Source organism: Etheostoma cragini, chromosome 7 (assembly GCF_013103735.1).
Source record: "Etheostoma cragini isolate CJK2018 chromosome 7, CSU_Ecrag_1.0, whole genome shotgun sequence".
Classification (NCBI taxonomy): Eukaryota; Metazoa; Chordata; class Actinopteri; order Perciformes; family Percidae; genus Etheostoma; species Etheostoma cragini.
The window spans coordinates 21,970,649-21,992,908 of record NC_048413.1 but is presented as its reverse complement, the minus strand read 5'-3'; the positions used below and the strand labels follow the sequence as shown (position 1 = coordinate 21,992,908).

The 22,260-nt window shown below is 41.5% G+C and overlaps 2 protein-coding genes across 5 annotated transcripts; both read right to left on the bottom strand.

Moving 5' to 3' along the window:
- Positions 1–206: 206 nt before the first annotated feature.
- Positions 207–13,738, bottom strand: nr1h5 (nuclear receptor subfamily 1, group H, member 5). 3 transcript variants are annotated; one of them, XM_034877606.1, is made up of 11 exons: positions 13,616–13,738; positions 10,711–10,850; positions 5,643–6,032; positions 5,377–5,517; positions 5,145–5,269; positions 4,045–4,143; positions 3,852–3,948; positions 3,159–3,275; positions 2,977–3,066; positions 2,742–2,855; positions 207–547 (listed from the first exon to the last, which is right to left on the bottom strand). In XM_034877606.1, the coding sequence occupies exons 2-11, from the start codon at positions 10,805–10,807 to the stop codon at positions 324–326; spliced, it is 1,494 nt and encodes a 497-aa protein (XP_034733497.1). In that variant the 5' UTR covers positions 10,808–10,850; positions 13,616–13,738; the 3' UTR covers positions 207–323. The 3 variants fall into 3 exon arrangements, with proteins under 3 accessions (XP_034733497.1, XP_034733500.1, XP_034733499.1); XM_034877609.1 differs by having other exon boundaries at positions 207–526; XM_034877608.1 differs by having other exon boundaries at positions 10,711–10,846; positions 13,616–13,736.
- A 911-nt stretch (positions 13,739–14,649) lies between these two features.
- slc66a1 (solute carrier family 66 member 1) lies at positions 14,650–20,987 on the bottom strand. Of its 2 annotated transcripts, none has more exons than XM_034877582.1 (8): positions 20,789–20,987; positions 20,016–20,212; positions 19,796–19,925; positions 19,264–19,351; positions 18,120–18,265; positions 17,804–17,896; positions 17,300–17,485; positions 14,650–15,661 (listed from the first exon to the last, which is right to left on the bottom strand). In XM_034877582.1, exons 2-8 carry the CDS (start codon positions 20,204–20,206, stop codon positions 15,575–15,577), a joined length of 921 nt encoding a protein of 306 aa, XP_034733473.1. In that variant the 5' UTR covers positions 20,207–20,212; positions 20,789–20,987; the 3' UTR covers positions 14,650–15,574. The 2 variants fall into 2 exon arrangements, with proteins under 2 accessions (XP_034733473.1, XP_034733474.1); XM_034877583.1 differs by having other exon boundaries at positions 20,016–20,227; positions 20,789–20,985.
- Between the last annotated feature and the right edge of the window lie 1,273 nt (positions 20,988–22,260).

Here is a 22,260-nt window from a genome sequence, read left to right as displayed (position 1 = left end):
GTGTATTTTCTTTTTACAACCAAAAGTGAGATGTTCTTGTTTTTCTAATAGAAAATGATGTTTTCCAGTAATGAACTCCAGCTATCACACAGTTTTGCACTTTAGTTTTATTTTAACAATACTGAGCATAGTGAATAGTTCTGTATACAACAGTTATGAAAAGACCTATAAAATTATGCGTAAAACCAAAGAATCACAGTCCAGTCAATATCAGGTGAACGTTGTTCTCAGCACTTACAGGACCATCACGTCCGTCAATTCAAACATGAAACTGGCCAGAGATGATAGTGGGGGTGTTTGCTATTTTCAGTGTGTCCACTCCATCAGTGTACTTGCGGCTGTCTCGTCAGGACAAGGTAGTTGTGATGGAGGGTTCGTATCTCCGTCAGTCTGCCCAGCAAGCGCCCAAACCTCTGAGGTCCCCCTCGCGCAGCTCCAGCCTGGGCCCCACACACCCTGGACAGCAGGTCAAGGATCAGCTCCTGGATTTTCTCAACGCAGCCGGCAGCCTGCAGGGACGCGCGATCTGCGGGACAGGGACACAGAGCTGGCGTAACATAGAAATAGATATCTAATATTTAATAGCGACGTTTTGGTACAGAGACCATCAGGACATTTTTTTAAAGAAAAACCCTGATGGTTTGTGTGCAGGAGTCTTTTGTTCTGCATAGTCAAGTCGCCCCCTGGTCTCCTACGCACCTGTCGATCAACAAGTGTGCTCTTTAATGCATGTCATAAAAATGTCCTACTGTAGTATACTATGCCATAGAAAATGTCAATTTTCAAAAAATGCAAACAAAAATCATAGTATTGTAGGTCATAAAAAAATATTTTATATTTATTAAATTGTCATAAAAAGTGACAAAAACAGTGTAGTATCTCATAAAAATGTCGACCCATGGTCTTCTCTACACACCTGTGGATTGACAAGTGTGGAAAAGTTCAGCTCTTTGATAAATGATGTCATGAATATGTCATAGTATAGCATGTAATAAAAACGTCATACTATTGCATGTCAAAATAAATGTTTTATAAAATCATAGCATAGTATGTCATTAAAAATGCATACAATAATTCTTAGTATAAGTCAAAAGTAAAAAGAATTCATAGTATAGAATGTCATAAAAAGACAAAGAAATTCATAGTATAGTATGTCTTAAAAATGTTTATACAATAACCTTAGTAGCCTATAATATGTTATAAAAATGTGAAAGAAAGTCATAGTATAGTATATCAAAGCAAGTGAGAACATGTGATTTAAGGGTGTAGCACAGGCCGAGGAGGAACCCATTCAATTTAAAAGGGGATCGCAATCACAGAGTATTCACAAATTATTTTTTACTGTTAACATTGCGGGCCTGGGCGCTTGGTGGCTTTTTGTGTTTTAAAGGAATAGTTCAGATTCACAGACGCATTCAAGTTTCCAAACAGCCACTGGATATAAAAAGTCAAATGGGTTAAATGAGTGAAGTTGTTGTCAGTTGTCATACTATGGAGCCATTTTAAGCCTTGATGAAGTTTATAGTCAGACCCTTTGAGACAGTCTGAGTAAATAATTCAGACACATCATTTTACTATCACAACCTACTTAAGAGCTCCAAATCGGTTTACATAACGCTTATTTTCAGTTAAATTGAGCATTTGCATGTCTTGACTTGACTGCTGATTGGATTATTTCTAGGGGTTCGACAAGACAGCCAGCTCACGACATGAGAAGAGACCAGAAATTAGGTTCACAAGATTGAGGAAAGATTTTGACACTATTTTACAGAAAACTTCAATGGAGAAATATGACTGTAAAAACAGTCCTTTATTCAATCCAAAGTCACAAAATGAAAACCGAGCACTGAAAGGTTTTGCCATAAACTCAAATGACTGGCTTCTCCTGTATAACTAACAGTTACACTACTTATTCTATATGTATGGTGGAGAGAGAGTCTCTTCACTCGGAGAACCAAGGTTACAACATAACCAAGCATTTTCTGGCAGTAGTTGAGACCAAATGTTTTGTACTTGAATTTGTTGTCGTATAGTAGACAGAGAGAAATAAAGTGTATTTGACTGTTGTTTCCCATTCGCACACACGTTCTGAAGCACAAATAAATTACTATCAAACAATCAACAGATGATTTTTGTGAAGACTCTATTTTCTCCTCCTCTGCATTTTATTTAAACAGCATTAAACAAAGTAGTAGGCTACTCTAGTATCAAATTATGACCATTATAGGATAAAGGGAGAACATTTCTCCTTGCTTATTATTGTTAAAAGTAAAGTTAGCAATTGTTCTTTTTTATTTAAGGGGCTTCCAGATGAGTTATGGGATCTTCAGTCAAAACAGCCTTGATTTTCCCTTCACCAGCAATACGTTTGTAAAAGGGTTAGTGCGGTTTATGTTGGGTCAGACCCATCTGCTAGCAATGGGCGGCCTAGACTGAGAGCTACATGGAATGCTTTGCACCAAACCAAAGAAACTTTTACATTTTGCTGAAGTTTTTTGCAAAGGTTGGCTGGGTTTTACATTCAGCTTTTTTCTTCCATCGCTCTGTAAAAGTGAACTCAGAGGCAACTTTGGGGAACGTCCGAGGGATTTTCTATGCTAATTTCAAGACTGCTGCTTTGCACTTGTGTACTGATATTGCGAGACACTTCATACCCTTTACCTCGACGAGAAATTTCGTCCGGTTTAATCTCGCCAAACCTCTAATTATTTCAGACCAAACGTACAGATTCCTGGTCTGACCTGAGCAGAGAAGAGCTGTTGCAGTGAGCAGGGTGTATTCAACATCTGTCACCCGCAGCGTTGCCATGCTGTGGAAGAAGTTAAGCACCGGCCCAAGGAGATCCTCACTCCCACCTGTTTACACGGGCAAATGGGATATTGTTCGTGCCTCATGTGAAATATAAATGTACATTTTTTTTCCCACAGCCTGTAAAATCTGATTTTCTATTCCGAGTGAGTGTGTGTCTGGATTCACCTGAGTTGACCTGCGTCCTACTGTAGATGTTTTCCTTTGACTCTGCATTTCTCAGCCAGTTGTGTGTTGTCATTCTGAAAATTTGCAGGGCTGATAACAGAGAAAAATAAAGGATTTAAAAACAACTAAATATCAGACTGAGCTAGTATGAATCGTAAAAGTGTGTGTGCCAGTTTAGTCACCTGGACAGGGGCTTGATGGGTTGTGGGAGAACTGTTGAGCTGAGATCAGAAACATGATCTCCAGTGAAGACACAGACAGGAGACAACTCTGGTCAGAAAAATCCAGGTGGTCAAAACCTGTGAGGGGAACATCATTATTTGTTTTTCTATACAGTATATGCTCCAGTTTCAGGATTTCTGATGAGTGTTGATTAAATTACAGGATTTGATGTTTTTTCTCTATGTGTGTGTTATCATCACTCACTCAACACAATGGCAATAACAATGGGTGGCAGTACAAACATCTATTCCATTCTGTACTTATTTATTTGTGTCCCTTAGCCTTCTTGACTCTTCATCTTGTAGTTTTTATTATTATAATCAAGCAAAAAGTGCCATTTGAAATATCACAAGGGCAGTATTCCAAGAAGCTTGCAAGTCTTTATTTAAATGTGCAGTAGGCGATATGAGGGGGACCTTATCAGATCGATATGAGGGGGACCCTAAAACTAAAAGTTTTATTTTTTAAATGGCCTGCTGTTAATGTGGTATTATCATTTTTCAGGTAATCCAATATGGAATAAACCATTTAAGTCACCTCCCTTTGATCTCCAGAATATTTCCCATTTATTAGATTTTAGATTGATTTCTCCAGTTAACACAGCAGAAAGCAGATTATAGATTCTGAATGTTACATCATCCCGTCCATTTTACCTGGCACTGTCCTGGCAAACTGTAGCAGTCTTTGCAGGTGGGGTGATAAAACATCAGACAAGCCCCCCACTTCTTCTGTACAGGGAAACTCAAACAACTGATCAGACACAGACAAGAAACCATGAGGGCAACATAAAAACACGCAACTGTGTTTTTGTTAGTCCAACACTGTTGTTTCCACACTGTGACCTACCCTGCAGTGGCCGCTGTCCTGTGCCCTGTACAGTCGATGGGCCTCCACCATCCTGTCCACAATGTACTTTTGTTCTTGGGTTAAACTGGCAGACAGAGCCTGGTGCAGATGGAAGATGGAACACATGGTTAAACCAGTATCAGGATTATCACTTTCCTGTGCTGAAACTACAAGATAGAAAGTGCATTGAGAAATTTGTTTGAATTTGACCAGGGAGGATGAGAGTTGACACTCTTCTTGCATAGGTAATAATAATATAAACAGCCAAAAGTGAAACCACAAAATGACCAACCATCTAACAAATTACCCAGCGATCTAACCTGCCACAAATATAGAACAGTCATAACAATCGTAAAACCAATTAACCAACCAGCCATATCATAATTTCAATAAGTGAAGCATCCTTCAACCCAACATTCAGACTAACAGTCCCAAGCTGCCCTCCCATCTGCTGCACTCCCTGCTGGCCTGACAAGCCTCCTCTCTTTACCCTGTCTCTCTTAGTTATGCTGTAATGGTTTTAGACTGCCGGGGGACTTCCTTTGACACACTGAGCTCCTCTCTCCTCTATCTTTCCATTTGTGTGCATCCATGTCCCAGAAATGCTTGTTATTAACCTAGCTCTGGGGAGTCATTCCCAGGAGTCCTTCTGCTCTTTCTCCCTCAGCATGTTTCCTTGGATTAGGGAAGCTCCAAAATGCGTCCTGCCACGCTACATACTGTAACACCCTGCAGCGCCCTGCCGTGACATCAACTTCTACGACTACCATTTTTTAGTCATGGTTCCATTTGCTTTTCTGAGATTGTTATTGCCACTGAGCATCACACCCCCAACCGGCACCGCCAGACACCGCCTACCAAGAGCCTGGTTCTGTATGAGGTTTCTTCCTCAAAGGGAGTTTTTTCGTTGATTTAAACAAAAATGCCCACCTCATGGTGGTGCTGGAGAAAAAGTCAAGTGGTTACCAAAGTCAGTAGAATTCTTCCTCTGAGGAGTCTGTTAAAAATTTGATAGCATGACTGAACTAAGATGCAGTCTGGAGCAGACCAGCACCGCCATCACAAGAGCCATGCCACTAGCCATGCCTGCTTTCCACTACCTGTCCAGGTAGCTTGCTGGTAGAGCTGACCCTCCTGCTCTCTGTTTTCTCCTCTTCTTCCTGTCCTCTGCCTTTACCTCCTTTCCTCAGTCGTTTGGACTGGCACTGCACCTCCGTCAGAAGGCCTGAGAAGAAATGTTCATTTTCAGACTCACTTTAAATCAGTTTAAGGATGCATTGATTACTCTCATTACCGCTATTGTTAAGTTAAAGTGCAGTAAAGGTTGCTTACACTCAGCCAGCATTCCCACGGCGCGGCACTTCCTCAGCCGACAGTCTTGGCACTTCCTTCTCATGTACATGTCCATCTCACAGCCACCGCCACTCTTACACTGATACACAGCCTTTTTTGTCACACTACGCCTAAAGAAACCTGCAAGTGCAGAAGAGGAAGGAAGGACCAGGTATGATTAAAATAAAGCCTTACAGAATCCAAACATGCATGCACTGGAGAACAGCATAAAAAGATAGAATACAAAATTGAAATGTGAGAAATACCTTTGCATCCCTCGCAGGTGAGAGCGTTGTAGTGATACCCTGACGCTTTGTCTCCGCACACCACACACAGCTCTTCCTGGCCTCTGCTCTTCCCTCCCGACCCGACCCGTGTCCTCCGCCCCAGGGGCAGTCCCACCATTCCGAGCCCCTGAGCCAGGCCCCCGCAGTGGGGCTCGGGGCCGGGATCACAGGGGGCCTCCGGGCAATGAGGGCTGTAGTGGTACTGCGGATGGCAGGGCTGCGAAGAGGAAGAGGAGGAAGAGGTGGAGGAAGGTGGAGAGGCATAAAGGGAAAAGGACAGGTTGGCTGGGCTGTACTGTTGCTGGCTGTAAGGGAGAAGCTGGAGGTCTGGGTCCTGAAGGGGGTAGCCCAGAGGGTCAGCCAGCATGTCTGAAATGGAAAAAAAGGTGGAAGTCCAGGGACAAAAACTTGCATTAATGGTTTTGTAGGTCAGAGGTACACTGCAGTACCCTGCAGACACAGACCCCTCCAATTTTGGCATTTGTAATTTTGTGTGAAACCTTGCAAGCAAGAGTACTTAAGCATTTAGATCTGACATTTAAAGACCACATGAAAAAAGAACATGAACGTCTTCGAAAATTATTATCTTCCTGGAAAAATAGTGCGGCCTCTCTGCTCATTCTATAAAATCAAAGACTTAAAACTCACAATGAACTGATCCTATTAATCAGTACTGTCAAACTGAAGCAAAAGCCTGATGTCCCTTATTCATCTGTTCCATAGAGCTCACTTGTTTTTGTAAAATCGGAAACACATCAATGAGACACACCTAAGTGATGGGTGACATGTTCCTTCATCACATTGAACATAGGCACTGTACTGTAATTTGAATCAATCCTACATACACCATCCAGCTGCCAGAAATACTCACTAGACCAAAACACAAAAATGTGTCCCTAACATATGCTCTTATTACTTCTGTTTGAGTAATGTTTGCTTAGAACTACAGTCCCCGGAAGATTTTAGTTTTAAATTACTGAGCTTTAAAAGTAAGGTAACTATCTATCTATCTATCTATCTATCTATCTATCTATTACGAAAGCATTGTTGGCCCGATCTTCATGAAACGTGGTAGAAGGGTGTAGCACGGGCCAAGAAGGAAGACTTTGCATTTTGGAGCGGATATGAATGCCGGGCGGATATACAAATTAATTTTAATTTTCGTTAACATTTGCATTCATGTAGTGTTGGAACAATTGAAAAAATGAAATTCACACTGCATTAACATTGTAACTGTGAGATAGGGCGTGCCTTGGTGGAGGTCTGTGTTCTCCAAGTGTCTTTCTTGTTTGGGATGTTGTCAGTACCATGATTAGTTTTGAAGTGTTTACTCCCCAGAGTACTTATGTTTTTCTTTTCACCTAGCACATTTCCTTGGATTAGGATGGCACCAAGATCTTGGTTGCAGCTGCCGCTGTGGTTCTGCTGTACTACACCCTGCTACGTTTTGCGTTGCCCTGCAGTGTCCTGCTGAACCCTTCTACGTCCTGCTACGTCCTGCTACGTCCTGCTACGTCCAGCTATGCCCTGCTGTGCCACGCTTCATACTGTAACGCCCTGCAGGGCCCTGCTATGACATGGACTACTACTACCACAACTTTTTGGTCACTGTTCCACTTTCTTTGTTGTGATTGTTATTGCCACTGTGCATCACATCCCCAACCAGGACCACCAGACTCCGCCAAGAGCCTGGGTCTGACTTCCTCACCACTGCACATGGTTGTACTGTTGCACCATGCTTGCTCTTTGGGGAATTTTTGGGACTTTGTAAATTATAGAATGGGCTCCAGGCTTGCTCTTTCTGTAAAGTGTCTCGAGATAACTGTTATGATTTGATACTGTAAATAGAAATGAATTGAATTGAATGTATCAGTTAGAATGTGTCACACACAAGATGAAGACAACAATGCATCAGCAAGAAAAGAAAGGAGAATGAACATTTCAACACTGTTAGTCTGCTGCAAAGAGTGCCATCACAATGTGGTCTTACATGACTCGTGTGACTTCACTGCTTTTAGTGGATCTTGGGGATATAATAAAAAGCTGAGAGTGAGGCTTTGTGAACTTAAACAGGATGCAGCTGAGAGCTCACAGTGCCATTTAGGATTTTTTGATCCCCTTTTATGGAGGCTTCATTCAGTAATGGTCGTTCAGTTTTGTGACGGACTGAGACGTCTGTGAGTGTGGATCAGCGGCTTGTGTTTTGCAAGTCCTGTCCCCTTTGAGAAAACATGTGTGACCACTGGCAGCCTCCGAAAGAGCAGCTGGACCAGTACAACTGGGACTGCTGTGGGATCTGTTGTGCGCTGATTAAACGGAGAGTACAACGGGGAGAGTCAGGAGTCTCAGGGCTGCTGGAGATGGATATTTAAAAGGGCAAAACAACTAACATGAAGATGATGCATAATATCAATCTGTTTATGTAAAAAATGTGTTCTTTAAAATTGTGGCTGAAGTGTGCCTTTAAGCGTTGACAGAGAAACCAACAATCCTTGTGGCTCTGTAGCGTTGTTTAAGGAGTACTTCAGGGATTGGAATCAACGAGACAAATAAAAAATGACGACAAGGGATGGATTGTTGGACAGGCCTCCTAGTCCGAGGATTCGTAGCCCCAGGGCTCAGGCCCTGGACGCAAGACCCCTGATTTGAAAGCAATGTTATAAGATACTGTATTCTTGTTGAAAAGCCACAAGTCTCTTAAAAAAACAAAAGGTTGTCCTGATCAATTTTTTTTTATCCTTATCCTTTAATCCTTTAATATCTGATGACACAGTCTGATCTGAGAGTTAGATAAGAAGATCAATACTGCTTGCTATGCAGAGAGTGGTACCAATTTTCTCATCTTGAAATCTCTGGTCTTCCCGTCTTTGAACCTCCTCTCTTTCCCTTGTCAAGTCACAGCATCCTCAGAAAAAAAACTTCTCATGTGCCCTGCTAATCATCACCTTACCACTTTTGAGGGCTGAAACGTTTCCTTAAGGTAGTTCAGTGAGACTGCCTCCCTCTTCTTGAAGACACGGGCAGCCCTGCCCTCTCTGATCCATCAAAGTCAAAAGGAAATGGCAAGGGCTGTACTCTCCATACTTTGCCACTGCAACTATTTATTAGTCATTAGTCTTCAACCTCAACTAATTAAAGATTGATGATTGATGACACATTTTGGACCCCAGATTTCGTCTGGATTTTTTAATGACAAACAACAGCATGTGTAGAAAACTGGTGTGTATAGTGTGATCAAGTAATTGTCAGAATCATCACTTTACAGGCCACTTATTATCAGCTTCTCACTCCTTCCTTCTGTGCTCTCCTTAGTTCTCTCTCTCTCTCTCTCTCTCTCTCTCTCGCTCTCTCTCTCTCTCTCCAGATGTTTCCTGTCTTCACCAGACTGAGGCGGTGATGGTTTTTTGGAGGAGGGGGGGCCCTGGCCCCTGCTTTCACAGCATGTGACAGAGCTGGGGTTTGCACTGTTTGTAAACCATTTGAACACTGTCTAAACAATCAGCCTCCCTTCCATCCCACGCACACTGGGGAGCCAAAGAACACCAGCAAACTACCCCCCATAGCTCCCACTCCCCCTGCTCCTAGGGGCAGGAGGGGAGACAATAGGGGGGGGGGGAATTTGTTGATAATACACGTCAGTAAAAATAGATCTCCGTGCTTGCTGTGAATGCAGCCAGCCGGCTGAACCTCCTCAACAACCTTTTTTTTGTCATGTCAGCGAGTTCTCAAAGGCAGTAAATAAATTCTTGGCGTTCACTCATCAACTGTGAGTGAATGAGATGAGGTTGCATTGCACACAGAGTGCAGTCACATCCTCGTTGTGTAACTATTTAATGCATAAATGATCCACTTACTTAAAGGAGCCTTCGTAACTTTTGTTAAAGCTACAGTGCATAGTTTCTGCGGCCCCCGTGAGTAATTCTATGACAACAAAACTGTCTGCGTGCCCACATGATGCAAGCCTTTCATGACCGGTTTACTTTATTGCTTATGAGTTCAATTTTTCATTTGTTTACAGAAAAATGTGTTATTTCTTCTCTCAAAAGTTACATAGTCTCAATTTAATCTCAACACAGTCAACCCATTCAAATAACAAGCCAGCTAACACACAACATTGAATTTTCTCCAAAAATGTAGAAATAGCATCTCATCTCAGACCAATAATAGTATAGATTTGAGTGTTTCAGTTACAACTGAGGTCACAGCAGTTTATTGGGCCTGTCTACTAGACCTCCTTTGTTTTGGTGTCACTTTAGAGGATAGATTCACCCAAATTACAAAAAAACTTTCTCTCACACTGAGAAAGTTTGCGTTACTGATGTAACAGTGCAGATAATTCAAGTTTTATTTGCCCAGGTGATAACTGCAAACAAGTTTTATGGGAACTACATTCTACTGAAGAAATAGTCCCCATAGAAATGGCCAACAGTGTGTTCTGTGATTGCCCAGAGATACCGGGACACAGGGAGAGAGATGGTTGCTTTTGAATTGTATAGCATTTTATGCAATTAGTCAGAGATAAGGGCATCACAAAGGACATTTACAATTAATAGCCTTCTTTTTATTAGGGGTGGAGTCCAAAATCTTGGAAGTTATTATCTAAAGAAACACGAACAAATTCAACCCAAACTTTCTGCAGAAATTGACAACATCTGTTTAGTAACAGTAGACAATTGTTGCTATGACAGATGAGAAATTATCTACCTGCCAGTGGAATCATTGACACCGACACAGCATCATTTGAACTTATTTACCATTGACTGATAACATGGACTGACTCCATTTATTTCAATCACATAAGACATCAACGCTCGGGTCTGAACACTCACTTTCCTACACTTCTTGGTTTCAACGTATTATCATCGCATGCAAACAGTCTAATTAGACATTGTGCATTTCTTATATAATTACATCTTCAGTGTTTTATCTATTGCTGTAAGAATGTAAATGTCACACAACTTGTTTAGGATGAGCAAAAAAAAGGGAAAAGAGAAAGCAAAGGCAAAAGATAATTTTAGAAGAGACAGAAGCATCACTGTGTACTCACCATAATACTGGAGCTGCTCTGTGGAGCAGTAACCATCCGAGGCAGAGAGAAACCCCCCTGCCGAAAAGCTCATCTCCAACTCAGTCCACTCTCTCATCTGGACAGAAGATCTTCTCCCCAGCTACTAATACGAGATCTCTCTTCACACACACACACACACACACACACACACACACACACAATTACTCAGAGTATTCACCCAGATATGAAGGATAAGAGAGTGCAGAGACATTCCTCAATCCCCAGGATGCGTCCAGGTCTCTCAGCTACCCAGGCTGATATCCCAGCCTATTTTTAAAAAGCAAAGAGGACGAGTGCAGCTGAGGGTCTTGGTCTGTGGTAGATGATGTGCTGGAGGAGGTCTTAACCTTCCCCAGGGGATAGACAAATAGGGAAGGTGGGGACACCCAAGAAGGACAGGGATGGGACTGTGGTCCACACAGCTGAACCCAGCCAGGGCTTCACAGATCAGAAGACTGTAAGGATTGATGTAGGAATGGATGGATGGATGGGCAGAGTGAGGGACACTCAACACTCATGGTGTGTGCATATGTGTGTGCGTGTGTGTGTATGTGGGTGTGTGTGTGGTGTGTGTGTGTGTGTGTGTGTGTGTGTGTGTGTGTGTGTGTGTGTTTGCTTGCGTGCGTCCCCATGTTTGTCCACCCAGCTTTCGGGAGTGTGTTTACACTGCCTTTTGTTTACCGCTGTTCTGTTTGTGCTGCAGTTAATATTGGACAGCAGTTAGATTTAAGGGGTTTGGAGACCTCTGCCTCCCCCACAGACAGTTAACCAGGCTGGGGCAGAGCGAAAGGAGTTGAGGCCTGAACCGCCTAGAGGAGACAGAGGAGTGAACACATTCTCTGAGCAGGGCCGTTTGACATGGAGCATGCTTACTGAAGATTAACGGGCTCCTTTCACCCGCATATCACCCCTTTTGCTGGCTCTTTATGGGAACCAGGACTGACCGGTGGATAGCAGAGGGTTAGAGAAGAGACAGAAAACCTCACTGAAGTTGTAGCCTTCACTGGAGTTTTTATAATCGATCTCAGTGACAAATTGCACAGGAATTTGGTTGCTCGCTACACAGTGTTATTCCTTTGAAGATCATGTCCAAAGGGTACATTGCTACATGTGAGATGATAGTGCACAGTGACAACGCAGCTTTGAAACAAATCACACTTTTGGGGGAAAAGCACAAAATAAAAGAGCAAATTAATGAAACATATTAAATAGTGTCCTACATGTTAAAAACATACAATAACTTGTGTTGGTTTATGGAACCACTCAAACATCTGCAAGGTGCCTGCAGGATTCAGAACACCAAATGTTAGATTTTTGAGAGCTTCTGAACACCATGCCAATCCGTCCAGATAGATGTTGAGATATTTTACTAAAAGACAGAAAGGTCAACCACATGTTGGTGCAAAAGGAAACTGCTCAACTCACTTTATTCTAATTCAAATCAATTTGTTATATGTTCTGGGGGGATTGGAAGAGAACCATCTGTCTGAAGTGTAGTGTATAATTAACAAAGGCCTCTACACGATAGATTGGTGGTACTTTCTGGAACGGCATGAATCTGGTACAAAATAAGGTGGTCTGTTGATATTTCTCAGTTAACAGCAGTGGGTCACATCCCATATTATGAGGAAAAACAAGCCATTAGCCATTCCTCTGACTGTCTCTGACCTCGGAGGAATGGACAGAGAGCAGAGAGCAGGCAGCAGGGCTGAGAGTGACACTAAACGATGGGGACAGTATCTAAGAGCGTGCTAATGTCGCCATGGATCTTCTGGAGGTGTCACACTGTTGGACACATTGTTGGAACCAGGCCTGACGATGAGGGCTTGCCCCCTGGGAGAGGAGTTTCACGAAAGAAGAAGGAGTGGAGAAAAGGAGAAGGGAAAGACTTGTAGGACACGTTCACATCAACCATGGTTATTATTACAATTGGACTCTGAAGCGTTCACTGACTCGGTTAGTTTTCTGGGCAACTAATTGCACCAAAAATCCTGAAAATGTGTGCACAGAGCAGGAATGATGAGATGAACACCAAAGACATTAAGAAAAATTGAGCATTTCCACGCAAGTAACACAAAACCAAAGACCAAAAAGGCAAAAAAAGTCAACTTTTGCTCAAACAAACTGATGGCATCTGCAAACCCCCTTGAACTCATTAGTCCTGAATCTCTCACAGTACAAGTCTGGAGATAAATTCAGCACATCATAAATCCCGTTCAGGACGTCATCTCCATGTGGCAAACTCCTCTCTTTATCAGAGAGCTGCTGGCTGGTAGCTGCAGCTCGATAATGACCTGGACTGTTTACTGATCCTCGCAGGAAACTGGCGCTTTCATTAAAGCGGCCTCGGTGTTGGTGAGTAAAGTCCATAGCTTGTGTCTGAGCATGTGTGAGTGAGTGTGGTTGGAAGGTATTTGGCTATCATGAGAAGGCAGTTGGTTCTACTTGAAGAATTTGATTGAAGGCATTTCTCCTGATCTGTTGGGGTTATTGTGAGATTCAGACTATGTTTTCTATGGTCATTTATGCTGAATGCAATCAAAAGCTATTGAATTCCTTGTAAAAACAGTAGCAAACCGTGCTGGACCTTAATGCAGCATGTACAAACTAGCCTTCCTAAGCAACACCTGTTACCTTATTAATCTGGTGTGAATTGCATTAAAGATCTGCCCTTGCAGGAATTGCATTGAAATGGCATTTAAGTATTGAACACAATGGAGCAGAAAAATTACAAAATGTCACGTTAAACATCCCTTCTCTGAACCTCGATAGATAAGTCTGATTCGGAGTGCCCGGCAGTAACATGCTCATTGATCTGTTGGCTTTTGAACAATTCTGATTATGTTGCAGTTGTGTTAGTTAGAAGCTGAGGTTGTGGACTCACCGTTGACGATGGGAGCCTTCCTGCTGCGCCGAGTGTCCCAACGTCATCTCCCTTTGTCCAACTATTTCACTTTTTGTAATGTCCATTCCAGCCCAGCCTCCATCCTCTCACTCTCTCTCACACACACACAGAGTAAACAGACAGCTGCTCTTGATGTGTGTTTTAGCTGGATGTGCGGGAGCCTGACCAAAGATCTTTTTTTTTCTTCTTTTTTTATATACACACTGTATGCGAAATAATTTGGAAAAAAAGAATTTTAAGGGTATGTGTCTGCATGTATGTCAACAATAAGAAGGTGAAAATATCCTACATTTACCATAACATTTCCCAGCCAGCCATTTGGCTCCACTAGGGATTTGAACTGGCAACCTCTGAGTCACAAGGGGCCCTGCCCTGCATGTAAGAACTGGAATCATCTCATTAAGAAATTCCCAGTATAAAGTGTTTATAAACAGCCTCTTGTTCATTCCTTGTGATTGATGGATGCTCCCTATCACTGGCTCTTCCTGCTAACTCCCCAACCCGCTTAACAATCTCTCTGCCACTGTTTCACAACCCTCCAACCCCCCCCCCCCCCAACACACACAATATTTTTTTTTTACTGACCTTGCTTCCTTGGTGGGTGGGCCCTTACTGTTTTGAGTGTGTGTAATTGCAATTTGTTTAATAGTGAAGGAAAGTGTGTGCGTGGGTGTTATGAGGGAGGAAGGGGCAACTGAGAGGCCAGTGTGAATCTGCTAATGACAAAAAAAAATTCCATGATGAGGTCAAACACAGTTATAGGGGGTCAAGGTCAGGGAAGGCAAAGGGTCAAAGGTCAATATCAAGCCCAAGAGCAGGCCTTAACTTCTACTGGGCTGAAAAAAGCAAAGAGATTTAACTGTTAGGGAGGAAAAGCTCCCAAAATGTTTCTTCTCAAGACGAGCAGTTAGAATAAAGTTCATAAAAGAACGTTAACACGATTATAAAGATGATGGAGTCCCGTTCTCTCAGATTAACACCGTATCCAGAGTAAAAAAAGACCAGACAAAATGTGTTATTCTTTTGTTTAATATATACAAGAACTAACCCACATGACATATTTAATAATTCTCAAAGTACAAAACCAACTTTAATTGTGCGAAAAAGTGAGAATGAAAAGTTTTTTTTTTATGTGTACATTAGACATGGTGTAAATCTGTTAAGTGACTTTTATCACCAGTGCAAACAAAACTGGTTGAAACTAAACTGGTCTGTAATAGAAAAAGGAAATAATTTAATTGTATGACTACAATTACAAAATACATCTAAAATGAACAAAAAAGTAAATTCTCAAAACTTTTTTTTGATTAGAGCACTCGGTGTAAGCATTGATTAAAAATTGACTAAATACAATTTACACTCGGAAAAATGTTTTGGAAAACATTTCTCCTTCAGACTCATCACTGCATGTGTGCAGTGATTAGTGTCATCATAACTGTCAAAGTGTTTGTCAACTTAAAAAAAAATTGGATGTAGTTGAGAGACAACTCTGCGTGGTCTATTCACCACAACCTGCAGGTTTGGGACATCTATATGAAGGCTGACATCACATGGAGATTGTGATCAGAATCACGAAGAGTTCAGGTGACAGGAGGTGTTTCCATCACTATCCGACACCGAAAACCATTAATCGTCCTTTTAAACCCAAACATTAAGAGCAGTGTAAATCACATAATAGCACTTGAACACAAGTTAAAAACTTAATGTGTCACAGTCATAGAAATACAATCTAATTTATTTCTATATTTACAGTACTTTTGTGGATAAACATACATTGTAAACATTTTAGAGCATAATAAATACAACTTTATGATAGAACTAAAAATGTACAATTTTCTTTCATCCTGATTGGGTTGGAGATTTTGAGGTTTACTGGAAGCCAGTGTCCGTTAGTGTCCGTCCGTTAGCGTCCCACTAGTACAGTCTCGGTTTTTTGGTTTAGCTCCCGATCAAAGGCGTTGTCTCACCGGGACTGACGTTCAACTCCATCTTAGCATTGCGGTAAATTATGAACTGGATGGAGATCTGAACCACAGCGTTAAGGAAAATCTAAAGCGATCCTGGGAAAGAGACTGTTTAATGCAGCTAGAAACACACACACACACACACACACACACACACACACATACACACACACAACTATGAAGGACAGAAGATACCATTTGACCATTGACAAAGTACTTGCCAACCTCGGCCTGCACGATAAGTCGTTATAAAAATCGCGATTTTGAGTCAACCTGTTCACAATTTCAAAATAATTACAATTAAAAATAATATTTAATTTTACAAGCCGAATGCATCACAACCGCTACTACTGTCTTCTGCACAGCAGGTCCTATGGTGCTGTACCATGTGCGAGGGCCGACCAGTATTTAGCTTTTAATAAACCGCTGAAGACTGAGACCGCAGAGCTGGGCTACAAGCTAAGGATGTATGGTAATGATTTTAAAGTGCTCATATATCAGAATAGGTTTCCATGGTCTAATTTTCAGAAAACACCACATTTTTGTTGTACTGCAAATTGCTGCAGCTCCTCTTTTCTTTGTGTGTGTTGATCTCTCTGTTTTAGCTACAGATGTAGGCATCTCAATTCTGTACCATCTTTGTTGGGAGTTGCACATGCGCAGTAAGTGCTGCTAGCTGGTCAGTTGCAGACATTGATTGTAAAATTAGTAGACAGACCATCCAGATCAGTGAAGCGCTGCAAATGCAGAAGTGCCTTAAACCTGCATTCTATCTGCATTCCAGCAGGGCAACACGTGTGGTTCCAATAAGAAAGTGACCCACTTCTCCATTTATTACCTCAGTAAACATTTTCATAATGAGTTTATGGTCTCAATCGCTAGTTTTAAGTCTTCTGCAACACAGAATGATCTTCATCTTTGCAATTATGGAGTCGATTATGAAAATTGGCGATAAAGCAGGGAGTGTTTTAAGGCGTGGCGATGATGTGATTGCCATTGGCAGTGTGTAACGTAATGTAGAGTATAAGGGCTCCTCCCTACCACCTCCCTGTTGTCTATAATCGTCGCATCCTCTACTAGGATGGCTGCACCCGTAATGGCAAACTCAACGACGCATAGCATCATACATGCTCTGCCCATTAATATGCAGTCTATGGTTGCAGAGTATGACAGAGTGCCACGCTAGCAGCTAGGCGAGCATTTTGTGAACAGTGTTTTCTGGTGGAGATGGTAAGTCCCTTTGGGTTGGCCTTTGGGCTTTTTCACTTTGTAAACCTATAACATTCACCAAAATAATGTATAACACAATAAATGAAAAGGAAGAAGCCAAAAAGCACAATATGTGCACTTTAAGAGAACCAAACTGTCACATGCCTCTGCCTTATCTATGTTAATTAAAAACCAAAGCAGCAAGCACCATCATGCTTTAGTCAACCACTTGCGTGGGGTGCAAAGAGACTGATGGCCTCCGAGGGGCACTAGTGCAGCTTTTTACCAATTCTTTGGTGGTCACAACTAACTTCCCTGTGAGTGTTTCTCCTTTCTGTTCCACATATGCAGTCATGAGACCTCAACCCATCTGATGAAGTGTCCTCTCTTACAGCTCAGAACTGCCTAAAATGATGCATGTTCGTGGGATTGAGGAGAGCCCAGAGACCAGGCAATGGCACCCATGTTTTCTTCTCTTTAAAAAGGATACAATAAGGTCTAAGGAGAGGGTGCCGAGGCTGCCGATGAGCCACGGCAAGTGATGGATCATGTAGCTTCTCTCCCCCTGGTCCGCATCGGGGTTCTTCAGCAGGACACTCAGGCCGTATGTGGTGTTTCCAAGGATGATCAGTGCAAACAAAAAGTAAGACACTCCCTCGGTTGACTTCCTTTTAAACTGTGGGGAGAAATTAGTAGACCAAATGGGGAGAACCTTTATTTAAAGGAACAGAAAATGTTTTACACCGCCATGAAGTATTTTCCACTAGAGTGATGTGTGCAGGTTTCAGAGGCAATCATCCATGCCGTCAGCAAATTATATTCACTTGTGTTTCCATCTGCTCAGCTTTCAGTTACATTGAAAGATAATGAGGTTCTTATTCTTATTATCCATTTGTTCTTAATATTAGCATAAGTATTAGTATTAGTCAATGGCTACCACTTACAGTGTGCAGCCAATAGTAGTACTAGGATATCTACACTTCATAATACTCACATTAGTGTACATCTGGGGAAGTCTGGAAGAGAGATAGAGCAGTGACGACAGAGAGCCGATGGAGAAACCAATTATCTCTTTAGGGGTAAAAGCCTAAAGTGACAGAGAGGAAGACCCAACGTTACAACAGCGGAAAAAAAAGCCCCAACACAGGTGTGTTGTACAAAATTTTGGGCCCTTCAGAAAGGCCTTTCTACGGGCTCCTCCCCACATCCACAACTATTCATTCTAGCATCTTTTTTGGTCCTCCTTACACGAGGGCCTTGGGTACTCAGACATAACTAGGTCACTAATTAAGCAAATGAATAGGACTCACCTTGATATCAGAGGTTGAGAGCAAGGCACGACTTCTGAACGCAGCAGGAATTACTTCCTGTTGGGTGCCTAACCCGGGTAGATGGATGAGGCTTGTGGTGAAGCCCAGGACACAGACTACACCAACCACATGCACCACCCTCCTGCCTGGAAACAACACCTGGGTTCAGTATCAATACTTGGAAAAACATCTAAGCACATTCCTCAATGGTCGCTGGACGCCACAGCAACATGAGGCATGTCTATGACTTCATGACAGGGCACAGCGATAAGCCTCTTTTTCTGTCTGGACTAGTGTTGGATCGTTGCTTATCAGCACAGATATGAGAAGCTTGTTCATTAAGCAGCTAAGTCAGATAAAACATATCTTAGTAGTAGCTAGATCATTATAGACTATAGCTACTGTTTTACAGTTGGAGACACAATACATGTTTGGCTGTGCAGTTGACTGAAATCTTAATCGAGAGTAATGGAGAAAAACGATTATTTTGAACATAACTTTTTGCACATAAACTCTTTTATTGTCTTTGTAAAAGTCTTCAGGGAAATTTCACAGGTTTAACTGTTGGTTCAACTTCAATGAATGCAAAATCTTTCCAAAAATCAATGAGTGATGGTGTTAAATAATTGTGATTTCAATACTAACCAAAATAATCGTGGTTATGATTGTTTCCATAATCAAGCATGCCTAAGTTTGGAGTTATTCCAGTCTATTCCCTATGTAAATTAGAAGGGCACTTGGATAGTACAAACGTTTGCCAAGACGTGCCCACATTCCATCTACATTCCGATTCGAGGGGGCATTTACCTGTATTTTCCCAGTCGGGAATTCCTTTTTTCAATTATTTTGACACCACATGAAGGCAGCAGAAATGCCCTATCTCACAATGTTATTGAAAGTGAAAAATAATTTGTGTATCTGCCTCGTGATTCAGATCCGCTCCAAAATAGTATGGCTTCTTCCATGGCTCATGCTACATTTTTACACAAAAAACAAAACAAAAAATCAAAGCCCTATGGGTTGTACACCAATCGAGTCACAAAGATGCAAATAAGGATCTGAAACTCACTGAGCACAAAGCAAGAACTTGGTTCTTATAATGGGCATTTGGCAAATTGAGTAGCGGAAAAACAAATCCACTTACTTTCCACTGTTCTGTTACTCGCCTTGTAGTATATGTACATGGCCAGCATCAACAGGTCAGCTACAATGTAATAAACGGCTGTATATGTCTGGATCACAAAGAAAAAAGAAACGTTATTTTTTCTTTGCACAAACTCTTTTTAATGGAATTCACTATTTGTATTAATACTTGGCATGAATCGACAAGTAAATAGTCAGTTGACAGAAAAGGATCAATAAAGATTTGAACAATCACTGATCAAAGCACCAACAATAATTTGGTGGCAATAGCTCAAAGTGTTTCAACAATCTGTTTGCTTTTTTTGTCCTAACATTTTTAAAGTGCATATTTTCCTTTCTTTGAATAAAATAGAAAATCTTAATTTCTGGTTTTCACAACTTTTAATGATCACTGCTCTTGCTATTTTATAGAATATATATGATGGAAAACAATGATTTACAGCTTAATAGATTATAAAACTGTTTGTTGCGGCCCTATGTCGTCATGGGAAAGCCCTTCACACTGCGAATAGCAATAAATCACTACAAGTCACCTGAAGTGGAAGCTGGTCCGCCAAGAAGGAGCCCACCAGATTGCAGGTGTCACCTCCCAACCACAGCAGCAGAAACCAAATAGAGAGGGCGCTGTCCATATTCCCTGTTTTACATGAGCTGTAGTACTGTCTGCAATCAGAAACCACAGACAGAGTGATGTTGATGCTTAGATAAAAGAGCATTTCCTCTAAGAGGCACAGACACAACACAAACACTTACGGAAGTGAGGACACCATGAAGCAGAGGATGGACAAGAGGCCTAGGTAGATGCTGGCCATGTCCCTCGCATCCTGGGCACATTCCCCGAGCCCTTCCCAAACCCATTTGGTCCCATTAGGGCACAGGGAAGTTAGGTTTCCTTGAGTGTTCCATCCAAAGGAACACCGCGTGAGGACTCCGTCTGTCAACATGTTCTTCTGAGAGAAAAGGCTCTGGAAGTATACAGTTTATAATACAATTAAAAAATAATAAAAACTTATTTGGGTCTTCAGTTCTCGGTACATTGCCAGCATACAAATAATGTTTAAACGGTGCTCACAAGACAACACACAATAAAAATGGCAAAAAAAAAAAGTATCCAAATATCTAACCATATGGCACAGTTGTGGAGTTTTCGGAGCTTCATCAGGCTCTCGATCAACCATGTAAACCATGGATGAATTATAAGAATACATCAACACCAAAGAGAACAACATATGGACCACATATTTCGACAGATAACACGGTGATAACAGGGTCAAAGGCTGTTGAACACTGGAAAACAACATCAAAACAGCCTAGGTCCACATTCTGTTGTTACGCTTAGCGTTGGCTCAAGATCAAGTTAAAGTGGTGATATGTGTGGCTACATTTAGCTTTACATTAGGAGACGTTTTCGCAATAAATAACGTAACGTTACACTAAACATAAACCACAAAATAAATAATCTAAATTATTTGTTAGCCATTTAACGCTAGATAACTACCACGGCCGAATAAACATTTGGAACTTGCCTGTGTCTTTTACGTCGAAAAACGTCTACAAACTGCCAAAGTGGAAATAAATAAAGATATTTATCCTGCCCGTGAGGACGCCGACATGCCGGGAAAGTCCTTATCAGCACAAATAGACCTCGGAGACAGAAAACAAGGAAGAAGGCAATAAATTTGGGATCTGTGAGCTGATAGGTCGTCAGGCTTGAACGTCATAACCATGCGTATCACAATTGGCACGTGACTAGAGGTTCGCGAGCTCTGACCACAAACCAGGCCTTCAAAGTAAAGTTTCAGGAACGTACATTTCGTTTCATTTGATTAATTTAGTCGGACTTATATCCCTCATTACGAGTTGGAATGTGTGTTCCATGTTGTATATAATAGCACTGGACATTTTAAGAACCAGTGTTTCTTTGTCTTATATCCCATTCACAAATGTATTTTATCCAACAAACTACTTGTAACGCCAATTGATAACAGATCACTCGAATAGACCAATTAAATTATTATTCTGAATCACATAGTTCAGGATCAATATCATCATTTTCTGGGTGAAACAGCTATAACACATCTACTGGGCTGTGAAACAAGGTTATGAGAAAGTTATCAGTTATCAAAACTGCGACAACTACGGTGCCACGATTTGATTTTCCAGCGCTCACATATTTCACATACTTTCATCACATATCTACAAGCCTTGTTAAACTTGATTATTCCCTCAACCTGGTAATTCAGTCATTAGTCCTTACCCGTCATTAGTCCCGAGGCCTCCTACTTCAACAAGCTTTGCATTTTAGTATGCAGCCGTGAAAAACAATATACCTATACCCGGAACATAACGCGGGCTTGTATGCAAATGTTCTTAGTGAAATTTGGGGAAGTTTCTTTAGGCTTTATGTATAAATCATTCAACAGTAACAGTTCTCTTTTGTATATGCAGAGATCTATCCAACTTGTTTTCATGGTAACAATTGCCAAGAGAAAACATCCTACCTGGAAGAGACGATTAAATCCGATGTCAGACAGCTGACAATCTGTCACACTGACGACTCAGCACCTTTCTATGCTGATGTCACCTCATGCGCTTTTTTTTTTTTAAAGTCATGAGTCCTTTAAGTCCAGTTCCCACACGTGCATCTAGTGAACTGGGTCTCCGTTTAATGTGTTAAAGTGCTTGTAACAACCAAAAAGGGAACTGAAAACACTGCGATGCAGAAGCTGAGGCTGCGATATTTTCATGGAGTCGAGGCCGACTTGATCAAATTTAGAAGACTAGACTTGCACCAAAAACGACCACCTTTAAATCCAAGTTTGACTTAACTGCCTTTAAATAAACCTTGAAAACTCTCAATGAACAATCTTGCCCCTCTATCCTGTATTTGTCACGTTTAATTCCCTTGAAAATGTTTCTATTCTTTTAATTAGCATTTTACGCTTTTGTGCAGTTTGTTTCCTTTTCCAAGTAAAGCACTTCAAAATTTGCTGTACAT